The following is a 26,693-nucleotide window of genomic DNA, read 5'->3' on the forward strand; positions in this document are numbered from 1 at the left end:
AATATCAATGTCAGACTGGAAAGATCGCGTCTGATGAAGTCAACGCTTCGACCGTCGAATGCACAAATCCAAAACCCCGAGAGCTTTCAACTCGAATTGGCTAATCGCTTCGAATGGCTAAACAGCTGCGCATCAGTGGACGATGTAAACAGCAGGCTGGTAAAGACTGTCCGTACGGTAGGGTCCAAATTTTTCAAAACCCACCGTAAGATTAGACCTCAGAAACTATCCGACCGCACCCGAAACCTCATGGCTAGTCGACGTTTGATGACGCTCCAAACTTCGGAGGACGCTGAGTCATATAGGCAACTCAATAGACATATCATGAAGTCCTTGCGACACGACCTACGCTCCTTTAATACTCAGCGTATCAAAGAGACGATTGAGCCAAACCAAGGCTGTAAAGTGTTCGCAAGAGACGCTTGCAAAGCCAGCTGACGAAGCTGAAGACCGAAGATGGACGTGTAACGTCGAATAAGTCAGAGGTCCTGCGGGAGATAGAAAGGTTCTACGGGCAGCTGTTTACCTCGGTCTCAGCTGAACCGCAAGGTTTAGCTGCAGACCCTAGAGCCAAGCTAACCCGACACTACACCGAAGACATCCCGGACATCAGCCTGTACGAGATTAGGATGGCTCTCAAACAGCTTAAGAATAACAAGGCACCGGGCGAGGATGGAATTACTACGGAGCTTCTGAAAGCGGGCGGGACGCCGGTACTGAAAGTCCTTCAGAAGCTCTTCAATTCCTCTTTGCTCGATGGAAAACCGCCACAGGCATGGAGCAGGGGTGTTGTGATCCTGTTCTTCAAAAAAGGTGACAAAACCTCATTGAAGAACTATAGGCCCATAGCACTGCTGAGCCATATCTACAAGCTGTTCTCGAGAGTCATCACGAAGCGTCTCGAACGCAGGTTTGATGACTTCCAGCCTACCGAACAAGCCGGTTTCCGAAAAGGCTACAGTACCATAGACCACATACATACGCTGCGGCAGATTGTACAGAAGACCGAAGAGTACAATCGGCCATTATGCTTAGCGTTTGTGGACTATGAGAAAGCCTTTGATTCCGTCGAAACATGGGCGGTCCTTAGATCTCTCCAGCGGTGCCGTATTGACCACCGGTACATCGAAGTATTGAAGTGTTTGTATAATAACGCCACCATGTCAGTCCGAGTACAGGAGCATTGCACGAAGGAAATCCCTGTAAAGAGAGGAGTGAGACAGGGAGATGTGATATCTCCGAAACTGTTTATCACTGCTCTGGAGGATTCCTTCAAGCTTCTGGAATGGCAAGGACTTGGCATCAATATTAACGACGAATACATCACTCATCTTCGGTTTGCCGATGACATCGTGGTCATGGCAGAGTCGCTGGAAGATTTAGGGCGTTTGCTCGGTGACCTCAGTAGGGTTTCTCAACAAGTGGGTCTTAAAATGAACATGGACAAAACAAAAATCATGTACAATGTCCATGTTGCACCCACCATAGTTACTGTTGGGAGCTCTACTCTTGAAGTTGTTGACGAATATATATACCTAGGACAGGCAGTCCGATTAGGTAGGTCCAACTTTGAGAGAGAGGTCAGTAGACGGATCCAACTCGGCTGGGCAGCGTTCGGTAAACTGCACAACGTCTTCTCGTCCAAAATACCTCAGTGTCTTAAGACAAAGGCGTACAACCAATGTGTGTTACCAGTGATGACTTACGGCTCGGAGACGTGGTGCTTCACTAGGGATCTTTTTAGAAGGCTCAAAGTCGCGCAGCGAGCTATGGAGAGGGCTATGCTCGGCATTTCTCTACGTGATCGAATCCGAAATGAGAAGATCCGTAGAAGAACGAAGGTTGCTGACATAGCCCGTAAAATTAGTGAACTGAAGTGGCAATGGGCCGGCCACATAGCACGAAGAGAGGACGGTCGATGGGGCAGAAAGATCCTGGAGTGGCGACCACGTACTGGCAAGCGCAGTGTGGACGGCCACCTACTAGATGGACCGACGACCTAGTAAAAAGCGCTGGGTCTCGTTGGATGCAGGTGGCAATGAACCGGTCGCACTGGAAATCTATTGGAGAGGCCTATGTTCAGCAGTGGACGGCGATAGGCTGAAATGATGATGATGACACGATGTTATTTCTTCGTCGTGGAAGTCAATCGTGAACATTCATTAAGTACGTATTTCATTAGAAAAATCGGCACCCGCCTGCGGGATTCGAACACCGGTGCATCGCTACATACGAATGCACCGGACGTCTTATCCTTTAGGCCACGACGACTTCACGATGTATTTATGAAAATATTAGTTAAAAAAATTGTCATAATGATCTTACCTACTCCTGTTTGGGGAGCTAGTCGCTATGCTGGAAGAAGCCATTGTCAAGCTGTTGTGTCGTGGGGGGCAGTGGTGGTGGTAGCTCATCGTAGAATACATGCTGAAAGATAACAATGAGGATAGCGAGGGGTTTAAGGTTATTTGGTTTAGGCGACATTTTTGCAACTTTACCGGAGAGCCATATGCTGTTTATAATTTGGAGAAATCTCGTAATAAATAAAAAAGCTTCTTCAGGTTATTTGAATGGGGTAAACTGAATTGAAATTCAATTAAAAACATCGACATTTTAAGTTATTGCATAGCTTTTATCGCGGGCTTTGAGCGCGGCGACCGAATCAAGAAATTCCGTAACGAAAATAAAACCTAACACCGCCACTCCGCCTACCATGTAGCTCGCGTTCAACACATTCATACGTTGCGCTTGTGTTGTGTTTGTGAATAAGCGCGCGGCGTGACGCCGCATGCATGCGCATCATGAAAAGTCTGCCCATCTCTCTCTCGCCGGTCTAGCTTATGAGTCTCAGTATACCTAGTTACAACGGCTGCCCCACCTTTCAAACCGAAACGCATTACCGCTCCACGACAGAAATAGGCAGGGCGGTGGTACCTACCCGCGCGGACTCACAAGAGGAACTACCACCAGTAATAACGCAAATTATAATTTTGCGGGTTTGATTTTCATTGCACGATGTTATTCCTTCGCGATGATGTGGTATTAGAAGAAGATAGAGATGCTCATAATACCACCAGTAATTTTATGTGAAAGTTCCCGATTTTTTAATGAGTGACGTATGAGGTACTACCTGTGTCTGGGAGAACCATGGATCTCGTCTTCGCTTCTCGCTCCAGACGCGTGGGACCCGTAGCTCTTTGGAGAACTCTTCAGTTCTGACGTAGACTTGTTCTTCTGTTATATCAATATTGAAGTTAACATCCAATTTAACTTTTTTTTTTGTTGCCTTTGTAGGCAGACGAGTGTACGGCCCACCTGATGGTAGGCGGTTACCGTCGCCCATGGACTTCAGCAATGCCAGGAGCTGAGCCAAACCGCTGCCTACTGCTTAACTACAACGAAAGGTTGTGTTTCTTGGAAGCTTATCTTGTAAATATCAATCAGCACGATTCAAGTTATCTTTGAGTAGTTACTGGTCTATTAACACAGCTAATGTAAAATCAGTCTGAATCTCGCAGTTATTTTTTTTATTGCTTACATGGGTGGACGAGCTCACAGCCCACCTGGTGTTAAGTGGTTACTGGAGCCCATAGACATCTACAACGTTAATGCGCCACCCACCTTGAGATATGAGTTCTAAGGTCTCAGTAGAGTAACAACGGCTGCCCACCCTTCAAACCGAAACGTATTACTGCTTCACGGCAGAAATAGACAGGGTGGTGGTACCTACCCGTGCGGACTCACAAAAGGTCCTACCACCAGTAAATTGGATTGGTACCTAGCTGCGGGATTCAGACTGATTTTACATTAGCTGTAATAAATAGAACAGTAAATAAATAATAGTTAAAAAAAACTAACAGAATACGCTTTTATAGAAAATCCAACTAAAAAATAGCAAAATGAAACGTAAAAGTCTAGAAATTATTTCTATTGAGATATGGGTGTTAGTTAGCAAAATATTCAAATTTCAATGAAACGTCAGAAACCATACATAATATAATGATAATGAAAATGAATACAAGTTGAAGCCGTAAATTTGTTTTTAATTGTATCTACGACTCTGTTAAAGCAGAAGAACATATTAATGTTATGATCACCTTGAATTTAATCCCAGAACTTCTGGAGGAGTCAGTATGAGAATCGGAGCATGTTCCTTTCACGGGAGTCGAGTGAGAAGAGCTGCCGTATGCCGACTCTCTTCCTCCGAAGACCTGAGGAGATAGAACACACCACTATTTGACAGATAATGAGAGGATACCACCAACTTCTGCCCTGAGCAGTTTTATTCTACTTATAGGGCATTGGTAAAATATATGATACGACTCCAAGATTGCTCTGAGGAATTGTTTGAGATGATCTCATCATCTCGTTTTTACCATCGCACCGCCCGCCACCGGAGTAGAGTTCATCCATACTATCTGGAGCCACTGCGGTCATCCACAGTGCGTTTCCAGAGGTCTTTTTTGCCACGTATCATCCGGCTTTGGAATGAGCTCCCCTCTACAGTGTTTCCCGAGCGCTATGACGTGTCCTTTTTCAAACGAGGTTTGTGGAGAGTACTTAACGGTAGGCAGCGGCTTGGCTCTGCCCATGGCATTGCTGCAGTCCATGGGCGACGGTAAGCACTCACCATCAGGTGGGCGGTATGCTCGTCTGCCTACAAGGGCAATAAAAAAATAATTCACGTGTCAAGACCGTAGGCTCCATATTGGATTTTAGCTTTCCTACCTTCAAGAATTCCTCCTTGGCATTATCCGTGCGTTAAGATAAATTTCCTGTTAAAGAGTTTTCTTCCTGTACCCGGTACGATATAGCTTGCTCAATTCGCGCAATCTAAAGCTAACATTCACGAGGTCGTCGAACCGCGTGTCGTTTAATTGAGTTACAATACCGCTTGTCTTCGTTTTGGGGACTTACCCGAATGGCGTCTGATACCAATGGCTCGCAGCAGCATCCGTCTTCATAGTACAAGGCCGTGTATTTGTTTTTCAGCCACGTCAAACTCCTGTCGGCAAGCTTCTCTTGGCTCATGAGGGCCCTGATCACCGAATGAAGTCCAATAGCCCAGACCCTGTGTAAATGTGGTCCGGTCAGAGGATAGTTATGGTAGTAATATATATAAAATTTGGTTATTTGATAAATTAAATTTCGGTGTTAAGAATGTTTGTAATAATAAAACTCTAATAGGTAGTAGAACAACCACAACGGTTGAGCTAAACGAAACACCCGAAGAAGAAATAGAAATTTCCCTCACCTATGGCACGTAGGTACGTATGGTACCACTACCCTGCCTATTTCTGCCGTGAAGCAGTAGCACGTTTCGGTACGTTGTAGATGTCTATGGGCTCCAGTAACCAATTAACACCAAGTTGGCCGTGAGATCGTCCGCCCATCTAAGCAATAAAAGAATAGCAAACATCGTTCCACCTACTTATATGAATACGTAGGAAGCACGAAATGCACAATACGGTTGTCACTCAACGTCCTTCCGTAGACCAGAGAAATTATGTTGGGTCCGCTGGAGCAGTCCAGGCCGTGTCTCTTAGCGCAGGAGGTCAGCTCCGAAGCGTCTCTTGAATCTAGTAATCTCCCATTCAGTCTCATGTCCTTCACGCATTGGAGATCGATGAACCTGTTCAAGGCACGTAATATTAAATAGGAGAGTAGCTTTTTTCCCTACCTAAGCTGAGAGCCTTGAGAGGCTATTTCACCGTAACCTTAACTAGTAGGTGAGCTCACGGGGCTCAAACGTGATGATGTTGCTAACACGAACCCTAGCAAGAGCCGTGCCGAATCTACCACCGGATCGGAAACGCGACTTACTGAGAAGATTCGGCGAGAAACTCAGTGGGCTGTGTCTGTGGGTTAATTTACTCGTCGAGCCCTTCGTTGCAAGCGACGGGTTCGACGAGAACAATGACCGCTGATTGAGGTAGCTAAAAGCACCGTTAGTGGATTGGAAGTATCCGTAATGACGTGAGGAGAGTAGCCAAGAAGTAGTTTTGTGGCGGAAATGACCCGTATAGGTTATTATTACGGTAGGCAGCAGCTTACCCTTCATAGATTTTACACATAAATTAGTTATAGATAAGCAGCTCAAGCACTCAACAAAATTGTTTACGGGCGTCAGCCGCTAGATGGCTCCGCTTCGATTGGCTTCTCATTGCTCCTGTAGATGGCAGTAACATATTAACTATCTTATATTTTATTTATAATGAAGGATTTTGTAAATTTTCCGAAACCAACCAATTGATAAAATTTAATCAACTTGTCTGTAACAAATAAAGATTTGTATGATTTATTGGTTTTTTAATTATTTTTACTGAGTTATACAATAATTAAAGATCTTATAAATTTGCATTTTGTTATGGAAAAAGTCGCGAGCGTAATTAGCGTCCTGAATAAATTGAGTATCAGTTTGGTAGTCTTGTTGTTGAGATCTGAGAGGCAACTCACCCCTCTTCTCCGACCACCCCCGCTTCGTTTTCATGTATATTCGCTGTGTACTTCAACGGGATGACTTCCTCGGGGTTGTATGAGAAGCTGATTTCAGATTGCTGAACGTTGTCTGATGGGGTTTCACCTTGAAATTGGAGGCTGATGTAAGGGTTTTACTCTAGGTATAGGCAAACGGGTAGGTAGGTTTCACTGGCTCGCCCATTTCTTCCACGAAGCAATCATTCCGGTTTGAAAGGCAGGAACAGTGCATTGAGGTATAGACCTCGCGTTTTAGGGTGCATGGCAACTTACACATCTTGAGGCATACGGGCTGCAGTAACTACTTATCCATTCCACTTAAGCTCTTTTTTTATTTATTTTTATTGCTTAGATGGATGGACGAGCTCACAGCCCACCTGGTGTTAAGTGGTTACTGGAGCCCATAGACATCTACAACGTAAATGCCGCCACTAACTTTGAGATATGAGTTCTAAGATCTCAGTATATTTACAACAGCTACCCCACCCTTTAAACCGAAACGCATTACTGCTTCACGTCAGAAATAGGCAGGGTGGTGGTACCTACCCGCGCGGACTCACAAGAGGTCCTACCACCAGTAAGATAGTAGTAAGATATAAGTCGATAGTTCACGATTTTCATTCAGTTGTCGATCGCTGGCCTTAGGTGTCTTGCCAAAACCTATACTCACCGTGACAGCTATGGGGTCTGTGACTTGTTCTGGTCCACGAGAGTAGAGCGCAGGCTCTCTCTAACCTCAAATGAGCTAGGTTCCCGCTCCACTCTGAATCTCCTACCACGCACGTGGTACCGTGATGCAGAATCTAAAAGAAATTAGTACTTAAAAGAGGAATGTTCCCTAGATCTCTAAAGATGCTTTCGAAAAGACTTCATCACCGAGAAGAATCTACAGGGTATCCAAGGCCTGGTTGTTCGGGAGGATATTGACGGGTACAAACATTTTTGGAGCTCATTACCGAAATTGACTGGTCCTGTCAACAGACACGGAAGAAGAACAGGCAACTAGATCACTCAATGCTCGCTCAGCTGGTGCACCGACCAGGTCTGTTCAGTTTAGTGGATCCAGTTGTGAGCTACGTCACCAACGGCCTTAGATCTGATTCGTTTCATAGGCTGCCTGATGTGCCATTACCAATGAATTGTTTTTTAATGCACAACGTATCATCAGCATTAGGGAAGGCCTATGTTCAGAAGTGGGCAGATAAAGGCTGATGATTATGATGATGATGATGATGATGATTTATCATCAGCCCTATAACAGTCCAGCCAAATCCTTGGCTTCTCTCATCTAACTCTTGCCAGCCACCCTTCATAGTCAGTTAGGCTATAATACTTCTTAATACGCCGGACCCGAAAGCTTCCTTCATTTCTTGGGCGTTCGATTGATGACGTCGTGACTGGATGAAGATCCAGGACTGTACTTTTGCATATTAAGTCCTATCAGATAAGACCACGTCCATTGCCATTGTCCATATTGAAGTTTCGATATCTTTCAATGTGGTATTAAAGGTTATCTTACTTATTGAATTGAAATACAATGATTTTGATGGCCAAATGGGCAGGAGCGCAACGGATGATGGCCTATTTGATGACAAATTATCACCAGAGTTCATGAGAGGTCAAATGGAAGATTCATATTTTTTATGCTTCAAAAGCAGTCTGGCCTGCGTTTCGGGCCTAATGATAAGCCGCTTTTTAATACTCCGAAAGCCGACTAGACTGTCTTTTAAGCAAGAGGTCATGATTGGTTCAGGGCCTAAATAAGCAGGATGGAGGTTCTCACTCGTGTCCACGACGTATCCCTTATCATCATCGTCTAATGCTTAGATGTTTCTGTTGCGATTAAGCTAAGTGGCGGTTTCTATGGGCATTGACACTTCAAGACCTACCTGCAATACATGCCTATCTATTCTTTCTCCATTCTGCGGGGCCAGAGGAAACATAGTGACTCCGTGGTCATGCGGTAACGGCTGAACAGGACTGTAGCCGCCGCCTTCCAGCTCGTAGAGGGCCTCGTTTTCGAAGTCACAGCCGCTTGTCTTCTGAGCTGTCTGCGAAAAGACCGGATCCTCGCAGGATGCTAGAGCTGTTCTGGAAAATGTTTCAAAGGATAAGATTTCCTTGAGAACTGAAACCCTATCAATTTCCATTTGTAAATGATTCTATACTGTAACAAAGTCGACTTCAACGTTTTCCTAGGTAAAACAAATCACGAACATGTCTCGGATATTACGTGGCTGTCTCTAGATTCCGGAGGCAATAGTGATCGCTGGCGTCCACGTCGGGGTCAGGGTGACTGGGTTGTGGTACCTCGCCCTCGAATTGGACGGTCGTTGGAACTTCCGCGCTGACTTTGAAAAGTTGGGCGCCCGGCTGATGGCAACGAGCCAACGTTGAGCTGGTCGCGAGTCTGGTTGTAGTGTTGACCGCAGGAACCTCATGTCTCAAGATGAGTGACAGTATTCACGTTGTGATCTCCATTGGAATTTTTAAGCGGTTTCTGTTCCAGTGAATAATCCACGTTCTCGTGGAGAATGATTGGCATTGTGATCTTAATTCTACTTCAAAGCGTTACCAGGTAGCTGATGAAGTGATAAAGTGCTTTCAAACCTTAAGTAATCTCCGAAGACGGGCGTGTGGGTTCTGGACAACAGGTAGTGGTGCTGGTGGAAGCTTGCTATGTGGTCCATCACTGCCTGGGTCCTGTAAACCTTCTCCAAGTTCACGAGACCCTCGGGGCCAACGCGCCTCCACCCTGGAGTCTGGTCGCCGTCTTCATCGAACGACGCAATGTACTAAAAAACATGAGTTACTGAATGACAGTATTCTAAGAACTGATCATATTGTAAGTGTAATATTTAACTGAGTCAACAACTCGCTGACTTCTGAGTCTTAGTTTTTACAGTACAACGGCTGCCCTAGCCTTCAAACCGAAACGCATTACTGTTTTATGGCAGAAATAAGCAGATTGGTGGTACCTACCTCTGCGGACTTACAAGATACCGTACCACCAGTGATTACGTAAGCCATAATTTTTTTATTACACGATGTTATTCCTTCACCGCAGAAGTCATTAGTGAACATTTGTCTACCACGTATATTATAAGGAATATTGGCATCTGCTTGAAGGATTCGAATACCGGTACAGTCGTATACAGAGTACCGGAGGGATGCAGCCCCATAACGAGGCCTAAGTACTGCTGGTCTGTCGTTGTGAAAGGAAATTTACGTGAGCTCCAAGTGGCAAGGACTGGCAAGGCGTAGCGTTGTGAAGAATGGCGATGCGTATTGTCGGAGGCGAAGACCCGCTTCGGGGTCATAGCGCCAGCGTAGTAATAGTAATACAGTCGCGTCTGTCAATACGAGCGTCTTATCCTTAAGGCCGCATAGTCTTATATGTTCAGAGCAATTGGAAGCTATGTCACCAGACTTTGCAGTTCATCCTTGAACTAGTGAAAAGAGAATACTCACGACTTGTCGATTCTGTTCATTAAGCCTGGGATCTCTTTTGCAGCTCTCCCGTGGAGAACTGTTCGCGGTGCCTTGGTCTGCGCGCTTCCCACTTTCTCTTTTCGGGTCTTTCTTTAATGAGCCCCTGAAAATTGAAGGCTCTTCAGAAGGAAACGAAAGTGACTCTTAATTTACTATTGGCCGTGTGGTCTCGTATAGGTTACTAAGGGATTCAGTGGAGGAAGGGATTAAATGCTCTCTTGGAGCATCGCTCTCTGAGTATTTCCAAGGGTACTGGTGGTTGGTGGTAGATTGGGTTGCGCGTAAGTGCAAGCCCTGCGTACCCCTAGGGACCTTGAAGTAGTATTGTAAGCGCAGCACACTATCTTGCCTATTCTTGCGTCAGCAGTTACGTGTACCGGCTGGAGGGGCCTTCATACGTTACAGTCCACCTGAAGGTAAGTGTTTACCATCGCTCATGGACGCCAGCAACGCCAGGAGCACAGCCAAGTCGCTGCCTATCAAAGACCTCATGTTTCAATGTAGGAGCTGTTGATGTGATACCTGAACGCGCCAGTGATGACCAATTCAATCCCGAGAACTACTGTCAATATTTTGTGACCTGAAAATAGTTGTGGTACACACCTATCGTCTCTCAACGAGTCCCTTTTGAAGTCTCTCCTGTGTGTTGGGGTGCTGGTAAGAGATGGAGTTGCAGCCAAAATCTCTCTGGAGGAGATAAAAAAGTTTATTTCGTATAGTATAACAGCTATTCTACGCTTCACACCAGGCATGGGCAAAGTGCTGATTCCAAAACTTGTGCGTTCATAAGCAGCGCCAAATAATTGGACAGTGAGCTAAATCGGCAATATTTCGGCAGAAATAGGCGGGGTGGTAGTACCTACCCGCGCGGACTCACAAGAGGCCCTACCACCAGTTACTAGTCCTGGTCCTACCAGTACTAGTCTTTCACGCAAGAATCATAATTTTATCTACTGATCTGAAATGTACTGAAATGATCGATCTTTTATGTTTCACAAAATTTACTTTCATTAATATAGTTGGTATCCGATTTTACCTATTACGACAAAATTGATTATAGACAAATTTAAGAATAATCGAGCGTGTAGAAAGAGCCCATTAAAATATGTAACAAGGAGACGATACAACCATTTTCGACAAGCGCATAAACTAAAAATGTAGAGTACACAAACCCAGTTCGGGCGTTGGTAATTAAAAATAACACTTGCAGTCGGTCGACCGAGGAATTCAAAATTGGATATAAATATAGAGCGGATGATACGAGTCGCCATTATATTTTACGACGGCTTTTACCACAGTTTTTTTATTTATTTTATTGGCATTTAATAATGTTTAGTTAAACATTTTTACTGTGGCGCTTTGAGGTTTTGAGCGTGGCAACCGCCTGAGTTGTGACAGCTGACAGTTGACAATTGACGTCGTTGTCAGTGTCACACAACCGCGGGCGGAAGTCTCTAGTGTAATTAGAGGGCATTACGCCCTTGTGTGTTCAGTGGATTGTCAGAGAGAGATTACTTACTAATTATTATTGAACCTTTTTAATTATAATTATTATTATATTACAACAATCTTTTTTTTTGTATTTTCATAATAATTATTATTGTACGCCTTCTCATCTTCCTCCTTTTGAAAATATTACAAAACAAAAACTAAAAAGCAACGAAAAAATGTAATGATATTTTCATCTTATATTTTTATAAGGTATTTGGAGGATATTTTTTATAAGGATATTTTCGGTATTTATATAAAAATATAAATCTTCGTGTAAATAAGATGCAAATCATATTATAACAAAAAAAATACCGAAGGAACAAATGGAAATAGTCCCTCCCCATGGAACGGTGCAATAGATTAGATACTGGAAGCTTAACTCAAGGAGGTTCGACGTTAGGCAAACCTGATATCATCTCATGCCTTATGATGCATAATGATAAGAGGATATTCTGCGGCAATCCCACTCAATGTGGTATGAGGGCAAGAAATAGAAGTAGAATAAACGATTGATTATTACGATCCAGCTATTTTGTTTTAAACTGCCTGCAAACGTTTATTCACTACACAGCATAAAACAAAGTCGCTTTCTCTGTCCCTATATCTGTCTGTCCCTATGTATGCTTAAATCTTTTCGTTTGTGGTCATATTGTCTATAGTGTAGTCTTGGCGAAATATGTGATTATAGAAGTATAATAGTCTTTGACAATAGAATCATGATAGGGTACCTACAGACTTATGATTTCAATTAATTATAGTCGATTTTTTTACTACCGGGGGACCACCAGTAACAATAAATAGGCAAGGACGAATCCAGTAGACGAATATATAAATTATATTTCAGGAGCTGAGCGTATCAGCTCCATATATATATATCATACAAAATATCCGAATGTAGTATTTTTATTTGTCCGGCTATTAGCAGACAGACGGTGTGCGGATTGCCGAAGTTCCTGTTCTTGTTAGCTGATCGAAGAGTGACCCGGGTCGATCCAGCTCTTGTTTCCCGGGCAAGGAGTCTCCGAATGTAACTGTTTAAAGGCATATAGCTAGATTTAACCGGCTGAGTATCTCGCCGGAACTTCGCAACCGGTCGCGATGTATATCTATACTAACAACAAACAAGGATATATATGTGTGTGTTGTGTCAAATACATGGTAGTGTGTGTAATGTTTTTTTTAATTGATTTAATGTATTTTTTATGCATAATTAAAAAAAATTCATTCTGCACTCCTATGTATATACATATATATTTTATTGCCTCACATGTGTGGACAAGCTCACAGCCTACCTGACGTTAGGTGGTTACTGGAGCCCAAAGACATCTACAACGTAAATGCGCCACTTACCTTAAGATATAAGTTCAAAGGTCTCAGTATAGTTCAGGCAGGGAGGTGGTACCTACCCGCGCGGACTCGCAAGAGTTCTACCAGTAAACATATTGGCCTTCGCAGCATTAAAAGTATCGCAGTTCGAGGGCTTTGTACGCCATTGTTGCAATGTCCCTTCAACTCACCTTAGTTCTCTCAGGAAGGCACCGAAGAATGGTATTAATCTGCACTCTTGCATGGCGAGGGCTCTGCTCAACGCCCTCTCGTATTCTGCCGAGAGCAGGGCCGCCGAGAGGAAGTCCAGCGAGGGTAGAGGCTCATCAGACACGCTCAGCCAGAAGGCTTTAAGTTTCGTTGATCTGTGAGGGAAAACTTTAAAAATGAGAAGACTGATTTTGACTAGTGGTTCCACAGTAGTCGAAATTCGACTTTAATTAATTGAAATTATACCAAAGTATAGTAGTATACAACTATTATGATTCTATCGTCAAACAATCAAAGACTATTTATTATACGCGTACTGCTATAATCACAGATTAATACACTTAAACAAATATTGCATAATAAAGACAAACATTATGTAATCTATTCTCAATTTGACCACAGACTAAAAGCGAGAAGAAAAGTTTGACAATAGTCAAATAGTATGCATGCGTGTGTGTGTCAAATACATGGTTGTATGTGTAATGTTGATTTAATGTATTTTTTATGCATAATTTAAAACGATATTAGCATTATGTACTCCTTCTCTATATTCTCTACTAGCGACCCGCCCTCGCTTCGCTTCGGAAACATTAAAACACACATGAAACCAAAAAAAATAAATAAAAAAAAATTAAAAAAAAGTAGCCTATGTTCATCAGGGACAATGTCGGCTTCTAATGGAAAAAGAATTTTTCAAATCGGTCCAGTAGTTTCGGAGCCTATTCGAAACAAACAAACAAACAAATCTTTCCTCTTTATAATATTAGTATAGATAGTATAGATATAGATAAGTGTGGGAAATTTCATACTCCTCCGTCCGCGCAATTTTCGTAAAAAGGGGTACAAAGTTTTTGCATCACGTATTAATATATAGACATATCGTCTTTTCGCGTTAAAAGTGTACAACTTCCAAAAATATTCAAAATTGAGTTAATATGCGGAATCATTTGGTATCACCACCAGTATTCTTCTCATAAATACTGTCAAAAGAGCGTAGTTTACAGTATTTTATTTAGTAGTTTATAGTTTAGTTTAGTTTAGTAGTTTAGCTTTGGTTTTTTTTTTTCAAAATTAGTACATTATTTTATCTTTCTTTAAAAGATAAATAATCTGGTAATAAATAAATGTTGCAAAGATAATTAATATTAAAAATATCACATGTTTTAAATCTTTAACAACACTCTCCTGTAAAATTAGTAAGTTTTGAGATTATACAGTTTTAATGCGCGAATACGATTCCTTGGTTCGCTTGAACACGAATTTCATTGATTGTCAAAAGGCTCTGCCTGCTCTGAGGAATTGTTCGAGATGATACTGTTAGTCTCGCTAAAACTCTAGAACAGCTGGACCGATTTGGCTAATTTTGGTCTTGAATTATTTGTGAAAGTCCAGAGAAGGCTTAAAAGATAGATAAATATGAAAATGCTCGGGGAATTAGATAAAAATAACAATTTTGTTTTTCCTTTGATGTGGGGGACACATCGGACGGATTCCTTTTGTTTGTTTTAAGTTTATTTTATACAAAGGTTTAGGTCTTTTATTTGTCGATTGAGGCACTACGAAGTCTGCCGGGTCAGCTAGTAAATAAATAAAACAAAGACTGCTTTCCTTTTCGAATTAAATAAAAGTAATGACCACTTAATATCAACGGTGAGCTAATACAAAAGATGGCTCTGATTAGCATATTCCATGCTCGGTATCGCGCAAAAAGCTCGTCAAGCAATACAGAATAAGCTCTCGCAAAAGTAAAGCTCCCAAGAAAAACACACGCTCCGATTGGTCTTGTACAAAGCTCGACTTGTTCGCGTTAGTAGGGTTGCGAAAGCGGTACGCGGGATTCGGGATTAATGCCGAAAATTGGCCGAAGAAACTTCACCGAAAACACTATGCTGCGGGCTGCTATGTCGTTGGTTTCCACCATCAGGATATCACTCAGTATTAAGTGTCTTTATCGATATTTTGGTGCTACTGTATTATTAATACGCTTTTATTAGCTTCAGACGTATGTATGTTAGTATGTAACGGAATCTTTGAACATGATTTTGACCCCCTTCCAAAACGTCGGATTAACTCGAAATTTGGTATAATTATTAAGGATCGATGACAAATCAATATTAAAAAAAAATAATTAAAATTCAACTAAAAGATAAAAAATAAATAATAGTTTAAAAAAACTAACAAAATGCGCTTTTATAGAAAATCCAACTAGAAAATAGAAAATAAATATTTTAAAACGACGATATCGGCTCATTCTGCAACATTTTTTTCAACTAATCAGCTTGCTTCGTGAAATTTCGTGACGGCAAGTTTTGCCGAAAACGTTTTCCCTTTCCCATCCCTATAGAGAAGCATAAAGAGCCGCTCTAGCGTTCGGAGCACGCGCTTGTCGTTTGTAACTCTAGCACATTGAATCGATAAACGCGAATGCGAATCACCGTTAGTACCGACCGTGTTTAGTATTAGCAAAACATTTGTGAAAAGATAAGAAGACGTGCCCTCTTTGCTATCGAAAATGGAAGTAACAGGAAAACAATGGTAACGTTCTAAACTGACTACGTATTACCGTATTACTACGGTATTTCGTCGTGGCCTAAAGGATAAGACGTCCGGTGCATTCTTGTTGAGCGATGCACCGATGTTCGAATCCCGCAGGCGGGTACCAATTTTTCTAATGAAATACGTATTCAACAAATGTTCACGATTGACTTCCACGGTGAAGGAATAACATCGTATAATAAAAATCAAATCCGCAAAAATTATATTTCCGTAATTACTGATGGTAGGACGTCATGTAAGTCCGCGCGGGTAGGTACCACCGCCCTGCCTATTTCTGCCGTGAAGCAGTAATGCGTTTCGGTTTGAAGGGTGGGGCAGCCGTTGTAACTATACTTGAGACCTTAGAAATTATATCTTAAGCTAGGTGGTGAGTTCATGTTGTAGATGTCTATGGGCTCCAGTAACCACTTAACACCAGGTGGGCTGTGAGCTCGTCCACCCTTCTTCTTCCCTCACTGCTGAAGATCGCGACCACATGTGACTTTCCTCCACAGTGCTCGGTCATGGGTGGTATGGACCATACGGTATAGACTACCTTTTTTTTTTTTTTTTTTTTTTTTTTTTTTTTTTTTTTTTTTTTTTATGTTTGAAGGATTACTGGTGGCCCGGAGGCCTTTCCAGTTTCACCAGGACAGGTGGGCGAGCAAAGGCTCAGCCAGGAGGGGTGGGATTTGCTAACAGCTGCCCGAGCGCCTCCGAAAGAGACCTAACAACTCAAGAGTAGCTGCTTCGCGAATGAATCTACTACCGGATCGGAATCGCGACCCGCTGAGAAGATCCGGCGAGAAACTCAGCGAGCTGATTCATGGGTTAGGTTGCACGGCGAACTCTTTGTCGAGTTCGACGAGTACGGTTTCCGAGGTCCCTAAGCCTGCTCCTAGAGCTGAAGGCGTCTAGTGCAAAGGTTATTGGATCTGATGGATCCGTAAGGACGTGTCTAGGGCGTCGACGGTGACTGGCTCCTGCATGATCAGGATTCGGGGAGTAGTCAGCGGCGGCTACGATAAGGCGATTATCATGACGCATAGCCTTATCGAAGTATCGTTCCGACGCTGACTTCATGTATTTCCGAATTGATTCGAGGCCCAGGTCGTCGTGTAGGTCAACGTTCCTCACGAACCACGGAGCCCCGACAGCTAACCTGCAAAAGCGGGATTGTAGGGATTGGAGGGTGTCTATGTGTGTGCGGGCCGCGTGAGCGAACACCACACTCGCGTAAGTCATGACGGGCCTTATGCAAGTTTTGTAAAGTGTCACCTTGTTCCGAAGGGACATTTTACTCCGCTTACAGATCATGGGGTAGAGTCTACCGAGAATAAACGCGGCACGGTCACGGACTGATTTTATATGCGGGCGGAATGTCATCGATGCATCCAGGGTAACGCCCAGGTACTTGACCTTCCTGGCCCAGGGTATGGATTGACTAAAGAGAGTAATCGGGGGTGTGAGATTCCTCCTCCTAATACGGGAGGAAATCCGTGTGGAGCTTCCCCTCTGGAATAGCACCGCAGTACTTTTCGCTGGGTTGATGTCTATGCGCCATTTTCGGAACCACTGTCCTAGGGCTAGGGCTGCGCTCTGAAGCTTCTTCGCGATTAGGGACTTGTTTCTACTGGAATAGTAAACAGTCGTGTCGTCGGCGAATAAAGCTAAATGGGTCGGCGGCGACCGGGGAATGTCGTTAACGAATAAGCTAAATAGGAGGGGTGAAAGGACAGAGCCTTGCGGGACTCCAGCTGTGAGAGGTCGTGGGGAGGAGCGGGTTCCCTCGACTCGATATCGAAAAGAGCGGTTCGACAAGAAGTCCCGTATGATGAGCACGAGACTATCCGGCACACCCATGTTGAATAGTTTGAAAATCAAACCGTTGTGCCAGACTTTGTCGAACGCTTTTACGACGTCGAAGAAGAGAGCTCCCGTATATAACGGTTTTGGTCGATTAAGCCCCACAAGAATGTGCTCCGTGAGGCGGTGCACCTGTTGAACGCATGAGTGATTTGTACGGAATCCGAATTGTTCATCGATGAGAATGCCCTTAGATGAGACGAAGTCTCTGAGGCGTTTGTAGAGCAGACGCTCATACAGTTTGCCTAAAGACATGAGGAGGCTAATCGGGCGGTAGCTCGTCGGATGATTTTTTGGTTTACCGGGTTTATGTATGCCGATAACGTCCGCTTCTTTCCACACCGCGGGAAAGATACAGTTCGCCATAGCGGCATTGAAAATAGATGCCAACATCACGATGAGTTGGACGGGTAGAAGTTTAATAACGCGGTTGGATATACCGTCGGAACCGGGAGCCTTGCGAGGACGTAGGTCTTTGATCAAGTCTTTAACTTCCATCGGGGTGACGGGTGGTAACGCATCCGAGGGTGGCAAGGAGACTCTGCGTTCTACCTCACTGTCTACTAATTCTACATGAACAGGGTCCACGGATTGAGTGCTGGGCGTGCACTGTGTTTGCAATGTATCGGCCAGCAACTCTGCTTTTTCGTCATCATCAAACGCCGCGAGTCGGCCTGAGGGGCCTACGAGGGGGGGCATAGTTACTACCGTATCCGATTTGAGAGTACGGGCTAAGCGGTAGTAAGACCTTTGGGAGGGCGCGAGTCCTTCTAAGAAATCAGACCATCTGGCATCTCGGACTTCGGCGATGCGAGACTTTACGTCGCGTTGTAGGGCACGCATTCGAATACGATTTTCCGCGGTAGGATACCTGTCGTAGGCGCGTATCGAGGCGTTCTTAGCTCTAAGGAGTTCCCTAATATCATCGGACAATTTGAAGCGGTGAAGGAAGTCCTCCGCTACAACTTGTTTCGATGATCTATCTAATGTTGAGGTGATGTGTGACGTTAAGATGTCTATGGCTTCAGCGGTATCCTGAGGAGACGGGGTAGAGTCCGGGTTAAACGGGAGGGATGGTGGATCAGATTCAGCCAGGCTGATGCCCAGCGTGTGCCAATCCACCACAGTCCTCGTGACGGGAACGGAGTCGGGAGCGCGACCGAGCTTCATAACGACGGGACGGTGGTCTGAATCTAACTCTGAAACTACTTCGATCGAGTGTAAGCTCAGAGTTACGTTTTTTAATAACGCTATATCGAGTATATCCGGGCGATGTGCGATATTTAGCGGGTAGTGAGTCGGGGTTAGCGGAGCGACGATATCGAAGGCGAGATCATCGACTAACGCGTCAAGCCGCCTGCCATTCGGGGTTGTGGTGTGTGAGTTCCACCTGATGTGTTTACAATTTAGGTCGCCCGCCAGAATGACAGAGCTCCCCATGCCGAGCAGCGCCTCGATATCACTGCTTAGAACGATCTTATCCGGTGGAAGATAAACGGACGCGATAACGATCGGCGCGTGTCCCGTCAGTGAGATTCGGCACACTGATGCTTCGATATTAGCGAGCGCGGGAGGATCGAGCGGGACGCAATGCAGGGCTCTTCTATAGTAAATGACGGTACCACCACCACGAGCAGAGAGCCTGTCGTTCCTGACCATGTTATAGTTCGCGATTTTAGGGTCACGGCGCGCGGGCTTAAGTAGGGTCTCCTGCACTAAAAAGATATCAATTTGATGGTCACGCAAAAAGTCAGAAACCTGATCACGTTGATTTGCGAGACCGTAAGCGTTAAAAAATCCTATCGTTACGGATAGGGGCTTTATTCTACTTATATACGCCATTGATTACCGGCGGAGTGAGGGGAGGACGTACGTATTTAATGACGCGTATACGTCGGCGTATTCTTGCACAACGGCGATAAAGTGTTGTGCAGTGGAGGCAGCGCGAATGGCGTCGCCCAAAGCGTTAACGCGCTCAAAGTTGATCGACTGAAAGAAGTCGATCGCTAAAGCGAGATTGTCGGACGCGGTCGGAGGGCAAGTCGCGGGAGAGGGACGAGTTGCGGGGGCGGGACGAATCGCGGAGGAGGGAGTTGTAACCGTGTTCGTGTACGGCAGCGGTTTCGCCCAAGCCGAGACACTGGGCACCGGCGCCGGAACGAACGCTGGCTTAGCCTGCGACACAGAGGGTGCCGAGGCTTTGATGTCTGGGCCGGAAGCTCGGAGGCGGTTTTGGCGGGCGACGCGGCGATTTATTTTCGGGGCTCGGGGGCATCCGCGGTAATTTGCAGGGTGACCCTGTGTACGACACAGGACGCAGCTAGGCGGTTCCGTCGCGGTTTTTTGATCGCGAGTGCAGAGGGCCGTGGCGTGATCTCCTAAACACTTGACGCATCGGGGGCGCGCGTGACAGTTACGGGAAGAATGCCCGTATAATTGGCAGTTATGGCACTGGCTAGGTGTGCCTTTCTTATGTGGGGTTTCGACGGCGATTCCGGAAAGGCTACAGACCGTTCGGATGTTGAATATTTGCTTACCCTCGGGGGTAGGCTGGAGGGCGACGAGAACCATGTTATATGGCTCCCTTCCGCGACCTGTGTGCATGCGGTGTACGGAGTTAACCGGTAGGCCTTGTTCGAGAAGGTCGGCCTTGACTAGCTCGGCATCCAACTCTTTAGGGATGCCACGTATGACGGCACGGAGTTCGCGCTCCTCCTGGAGCGTATACGTGTGAAAACTTATACGCTCCTTACGGAGGTAAGAAGAGAGGGCCCTATGGTCGTCGGGTGTTCGAACCTTAATTTGAATGCCGTTCGCGAGGTTACGGGCATTCGTGAAGTTGATATTTTTGGCCTTAAGGGCCAGGGAAACTCGATCCCAAGCTGCCTTCTCTTGGAGGATTACCGGGGGAGGGGTCTGGGTTTTATTTTGTGCCACCGGACGCGGCGACGGAGTGGCACGGGCTGGAGGCGCAACGGGAGTCTGAGGGCGGGGGCGCGACGCGTTCGCGGCTTTGCTAATTTTAGCGGCCGCGGGAGCTCGAGACTCCGCGGCACGCTTCTTACCCTTTTGTACCAGGGTGAATCCATCCGTCGATGAGGCGGGAGCGAGGTCGACCTCCATCTCCGAGTCAGAGTCGGAGGACGAGGAGGCGGGTGCAGGTGACCTACGAGCAGGTGTTTTGGAGGGCACGACGGAGGCTGCGGATGATCGCGCTGCTGGAACGGTGGCCACGGCGGACGACGCAGCAGTTTTACTCGCCAGTATAGGCGACGCGGGAACGGCAGGCACGACGGAGGCTGCGGTGCTCGATGCAGAAGCTTTGCACGCAGGTACAGGCGACGCAGGAGCAGCGAGCTCGGCGGAGTCCACGAGAGGGCTCGCGGTGTGATCGGCCTTGAAGGCCAGAAACTCTGAGGCGAGCTGTGGGTAGCGAAGTCGGAGGAATTCCGCGAATACAGCGTCCATGATCGCTGAGTGCCCAGGTGGGGCGGCCCCGGGTCTTGAAAACACTCGCCTTGCGGCGAGGCCCCAACTTCTCGGACCTGAGCGGTTCTATTGAACACAGGTGGCGATGCGGCACGATTACTACAGGACAAAGAAAAAACACAACAAAATGGAAATAACAAAAAGAAACAGAACAATTAAACACTTCCAGGAAAACAGTTTGTCGGCAGATGTACCACGAACACAGAAACAACAAAAGGAAACAAAACAAATAAAAACTTCCAGAAAGAGCACTTAGTCGGCAGATGTACCACAAACACAGGCCGCGCGAACAATGGCCGGGCTAACAAAAGCCGGGCGAACAAAGACCGGGCGATCGAGTGGTCGATGAGCACGTCCGCACGTGACGGGTGCCTCTATCGGAATGGTATAGACTACCATCAACCACTCTCTTAATCAGATCTGACCATCTGGCGGGAGCTCTGCCCACGGCGGGCTTGCCTTATACGCGACCCTAAATTATGAGCTTCTCTAACCAATGTCTGGGTGACCGCATTATGTGTCCGAAGAAGCTCATGACACGGTCTTGGCAGATGGCAGAGAGTCTTTTTTGGAAGTTTTAACGAAGGAATGAAGATCTTCCACCGACCGGGTTATATTGCTCGGTAGACCGACGGTACGAATTTTTTTTTTCCTACCTAAGCTGATTGAGAGGCTGTTTCAGCGTAACCTTAACTAGTAAGTGAGCTCACGGGGCTCAAACCTGACGACGTTGCTAACACGAACCCTAGCAAGAGCCGTGCTTCGCAGAATCTACCACCGGATCGGAAACGCGACCCACTGAGAAGATCCGGCGAGAAACTCAATGGGCTTCGAATGTAGTTGTTCGGAACTTGTATATAAGCAGGCTTATCTTGAAAATGTCGTAAGCGAGTTTCAGACATCTGTCAAATATCTTGTGTTGTATGATGGCTGCTCGCCACATACATTTGGATGTTTAGCTTTATCAAAATGGACTCCTTAGTTATCATGGCAGTCCACGGTATTCCGAGCATCCGCTGCCGCACCCACATTTCAAAGGCATATTTTTGCTATCGTGGCTTTTGACGCTTCATGTCTAAGCTTAGTAGAGGAATATGGAAAAGTACTAAAAGTAAAAGACTACAGTATAGATGAGTGAAGTATCATCGTTCAAAACTTCTCGTAAGCAACGGGTTTGACGAACAAATTAGCCCACAGACATATCCCAGTGAGTTTCTCGCCGGATCTTCTCAGCGGGTCGCGTTTCCGATCCGGTGGTAGATTCTGCGAAGCACTCTTCTTGCTAGGACTATTGTTAACAAAGCTATCAACGATCAGGTAGGGGTAAACATGGATAAGACATAGGCGCTTTTTGCTCATACGCCCCTGCGTTACACAGCCTACAAACAAACAAAATTTGTATTTAAAGCATAATTAAATGTCACATAATATATTTATATTATCCGTGACCTCCCGAGAATATCTCAACTGAACTATATTCAATTACGGCGGAACCCTCCTCTATGTTATTTTATTGTTCGATGTCTATAAAGGTGATGTGTCAGCGCGAGCGATCTTCTATCGGCAGAGATGCATAATACAGTGAGTATCCGACTTATCTGCTGGTGATCGGTCAGCGATGCTCTTGGACAACACCAGCGCCGGGTGTAAGGACGAGATCTTACATCGCAACTGGCGTGCGAAGTGGTAATATTTAATTTATCGCGTTACAGTATTTCCTTCAGTTCTTTCACTACCCTTAGACGCAATTAAAGTTATTTACGGCTTGCAATGGGTTTTTACAGTGTTTTTAAAGTGATAACTTATGATAGGAGGGTAAACTGCTTCGTTACGTAATGCGTTACGGCACCAGTATGTCTGGCTTCTCTTTCTCTCACGCATACAGCTGTAGTACTGGGAACGTATGTAACTAACTATACCCATACTCGATCCTGTGGACCGAATGGTAAACAGTCGACGTTGCCCTAAGCACGTCATTACGGATCCTCTCGATCCATTAACCGTGCGTTTAGGTACCACAAGCACCGGTCACCGTTCTCGCCGAACCCGTCGCTTGCGACGAAGGGCTCGACGAGTGAATTAACCCGTAGACACAGCCCACTGAGTTTCTCGCCGAATCTTCTCAGCGGGTTGCGTTTCCGATCCGGTGGTAGATTCTGCGAAGCACGGCTCTTGCTAGGGCCAGTGTTAGCAACACTCCCGGTTTGAGCACCGTGAGCTCACCTACACGTTAAGGAGAAGCTGAAATAGCCTCCCAAGGCTACCAGCATAGGTAGGAAAAAAAACTATTTATAATTATATGTCTTTCAATTTATGTTACAATTTTCCTTACATTTTCATAGTAATATACATAAAATTTAAGTAGTAACCTAAGCTTCTCTCAAGTTAAGCAATTTTAATATTAAATAGTTCAACTTAGATTAGTTTAAGTTATCACTTCTGTCACATGTTTTTAAATACTTTATAGTTTTTTTCGCAATAACTTAAGAAAATACAGCTTCAGTAAATCAAATAGAACCAGAAAGTAATTTGTGACAGGTCACGCTTGATCCTTACTATCTCTGATGTCGAGAAATATCCCGCGAAATTCTAGCGTAGCTTATGGTTCGTAGTGAGACTGCTGTGCTAGTTTCAGCGCGAACCCTTTTCAAACGGTCTCTCTCGCTTACTGTTAGATATACATAAAAAAATGGAAACTAAAACAGTCTGTGTTCTAAGTGTAGTTGAATCTATTTTGGCGTCCACTACTTGTATAAAAGCTAAAGCTGAGGAATTATTTGAGATGATTCCATCATCTCGTTTTTACTATCGCACCGCCCGCCACCGGAGTAGAGTTCATCCATACTACCTGGAGCCACTCCGTTTATCCACAGTGCGTTTCCAGAGGTCTTTTCTGCCACGTATCATCCGGCTTTGGAATGAGCTCCCCTCTACGGTGTTTCCCGAGCGCTATGACATGTGCTTCTTCAAACGAGGCTTGTGGAGAGTATTCAACGGTAGGGAGTGGCTTGCTGACATTGCTGAAGTCCATGGGCGACGGTAACCACTCACCATCAGGTGGGCCGTATGCTCGTCTGCCTACAAGGGCAATAAAAAAGCTAAGTTTTTAACGAATTATTCAGTGTTTCCTGAGCGCTGAGTCTTCCTTCAAACGAAACTTGCGAATAGTGCTTAGCGTCGCTTGAATTTGCTGATGTCCACGAGCATCACTGTCCAGTCACGACCAGATAAGCCGAATGCTCATTTAGATTCAGTAAATTAATCTATATCTGTACTTAGCAATGCCTTGCGTAGCGGATCTAAGCTTTTCATTAAGCTTTCCGCGTACAGGTATCCTTGTTTATGACCTCATAAGCGACCTTTGCCACTGGCTTTATACAGCGCTTAAAGCTTACGGGCTCCGTATGAAGAAACGAGAGCTTTTTATTCGTGCTTTTTTATTGCTTAGATGGATGGACGGGCTCACAGCCCATCTGGTGTTAAGAGGAGCCCATATACATCTAAAACGTAAATGCGCCACTCATCTTGAGATATAAGTTCTAAGGTCTCAGTATAGTTACAACGCCTACCCTACCTTTTGCTCAGATGAGTGGACGAGCTCACATCCTATCTGGTATTAAGTGGAGCCCATAGACATTTATGACGTAAATGCGCCACTCATCTTGCGATATAAGTTGTAAGGGAGTATAGTTACAACGCCTGCCCCAGCTTTCAAACCGAAACGCATTACTGCTTCACGGCAGAATTAGGCCGGGTGGTGGTATCTACCCGCGCGGACTCACAAGAGGTCCTACCACCAGTAAAGAACCAAACGCTTCTAGTGCATATATAAAAACATTGTTTTTTCTTTTCTTTATAGATCGCCTAGCTGTTAGTTGCGACTCTGCCCGCGGTCTAGAGAAAATCTCAGCGCAGTTTCCAGTGAGAGTGACATATTTATTTGGGAAAAAAGATAGCCTTAGCTGGCGGACCCAATAATTTAATTCCGCTATCTCGTTACTTCGTTTCGAGGTGAAAGAATGACAAACAAACAAATAAACTAACTTTTTACATTTGTAATACTAGTATGGATTGGTAACATCTTTTTTTCTGGTTTTTTTTTTATTGCATTGATAAGTCGATGATCTCATAGCCCACTTGGTGTTAAATGGTTACCGGAGCCCATAGATATCTACAACGTAAATGCTACCACTTTGAGATATAAGTTTTAAGGTCTCAGTATAGTTACAACGGCTGCCCCACCCTTCAAACCGAAACGCATTACTGCTTCACGGCAGAAATAAGCAGGGTGGTGGTACCTTCCCGTGTGGACTCACAAGACGTCCTACCACCAGTAATTACGCAAATTATAATTTTGGGGGTTTGGTTTTTATTACACAATGTTATTCCTTCACCGTGGAAGTAAATCGTGAACATTTGTTAAGTACGTATTTCATTAGAAAAATTGGTACTCGCCTGCGGGATTCGAACACCGTTACATCGCTACATACGAATCCACCGGACGTCTTATCCTTTAGTCAACGATAATTTCTATATTAAATTGGTAATAAAATAACAATATAGCTTCCTCCTCTATTAGTCTTCTGAGAGAGGCGTTGTAAATCTTCTCAATTGTCGTCTTCTGCTGTAGAAAGTAGAGTCGGCAAGTAGTTTCCGCCGGCCTACAGGATATGACGCATCTGAAGGCCGAAAGAAACCCCTGCTGACCGTACTGTCTTCTCTTCTCTATTCGTCTTCTATTCTTTTATCTTCTTTTCGCATTAGAAGCCGGAAGATTATGCTTCAAATTTTCTTCTTACAACGTGTATTGCTATCACGACTTATGTTCACTGGCGATTTTGGTGGATAGTCTGTCTATAGAACAGTAACGTGTTATAAAGCTGATGGAGTATCGTGGTGGAGAACTCATAGCAGAGCTTGAGCTCTTCAAGGCCTCAAGGATAAGACGTCCGGTGCCCTCGTGTCGCCAAATGCAACAATGTAAATAATTAAATCTCACAAGATAAAGATACTAAGTTCTCTGAGGAACTACGCTTTTTAAACATGTCACTAAGAATTATTTTCCCGATGGAGTTTTGAATAGAAGTTGTTGGCCAACGTACTGGCTCTGCCCCTGGCATTGCTGACGTCCATGGGCGACGGTAACCATTCTCCATCGAACCGTATGCCCGTCTGACTACAAGAGCAATAGTTTAAAAAAACTAACAAAATACGCTTTTTTAGGAAATCCAACTAAGCAATAGAAAATAAATTTTAATAAACTTGAATTAAAAATAGTGTAAGAAAAAATGAATTTATTATAAAAAAAAGCGTGGGGTGCATGGTTTGAGTAGTTATAAATATTTTATGAACAGATATGAGTAGAAGGGTTATTTTAATAATATCCTGAAAAGCACCCACGCTTTTTTACAGTAAAACCATTTTTTCTTACACTATTTTTAATTCAAATTTCTTAAAATTTATTTTCTATTTTTTAGTTGTATTTTCTATAAAAGCGTATTTTGTTAATTTTTTTAAACTATTATTTATTTTTAATTTTTTTGTTGAATTTCAATTTTTTTTTTTTTTTGAAATATTGAATTGTCATCGGTCCTTAATAAGTATACCAAATTTCGAGTTAATCTGACGTTTTGAAGGGGGTCAAAATCATGTTCAAAGATTCCGTCACATACATACATACGTCTGAAGCTAATAAAAGCGTATTAATATCAACGACTGAGACTGTAATATTTGCGTAACTACCATGCAATTGAAAAATAGACTTCAAGGCATAGTACTGCGTTAATATTCCTGATCTGGTTACCGCT

At 44.5% G+C, this 26,693-nt stretch overlaps 1 protein-coding gene and 1 non-coding gene across 2 annotated transcripts in view; both read right to left on the reverse strand.

Annotated features, from left to right (window-relative positions):
- Window positions 1–26,693, reverse strand: part of LOC101735646 (1-phosphatidylinositol 4,5-bisphosphate phosphodiesterase epsilon-1) — a 150,219-nt gene that overhangs the window by 61,879 nt on the left and 61,647 nt on the right. The window contains exons 6-17 of the mRNA XM_021348089.3: window positions 12,978–13,151; window positions 10,573–10,656; window positions 9,949–10,072; window positions 9,088–9,272; window positions 8,367–8,568; window positions 7,148–7,280; window positions 6,457–6,583; window positions 5,432–5,632; window positions 4,918–5,071; window positions 4,098–4,211; window positions 3,131–3,234; window positions 2,326–2,427 (exon numbers count right to left, since the gene is read on the reverse strand). Of these exons, the coding sequence (XP_021203764.2) occupies window positions 2,326–2,427; window positions 3,131–3,234; window positions 4,098–4,211; window positions 4,918–5,071; window positions 5,432–5,632; window positions 6,457–6,583; window positions 7,148–7,280; window positions 8,367–8,568; window positions 9,088–9,272; window positions 9,949–10,072; window positions 10,573–10,656; window positions 12,978–13,151 (1,704 nt within the window). The remainder of the gene's footprint in view (window positions 1–2,325; window positions 2,428–3,130; window positions 3,235–4,097; window positions 4,212–4,917; window positions 5,072–5,431; window positions 5,633–6,456; window positions 6,584–7,147; window positions 7,281–8,366; window positions 8,569–9,087; window positions 9,273–9,948; window positions 10,073–10,572; window positions 10,657–12,977; window positions 13,152–26,693) is intronic.
- Window positions 25,519–25,597, reverse strand: Mir2796 (microRNA mir-2796). Its single transcript, NR_107379.1, has one exon. It is a non-coding gene; the product is annotated as a microRNA mir-2796 (primary transcript).

The sequence above is a fragment of the Bombyx mori genome, chromosome 24 (genome assembly GCF_030269925.1).
Source record: "Bombyx mori chromosome 24, ASM3026992v2".
In the NCBI taxonomy this organism is placed as follows: domain Eukaryota; kingdom Metazoa; phylum Arthropoda; class Insecta; order Lepidoptera; family Bombycidae; genus Bombyx; species Bombyx mori.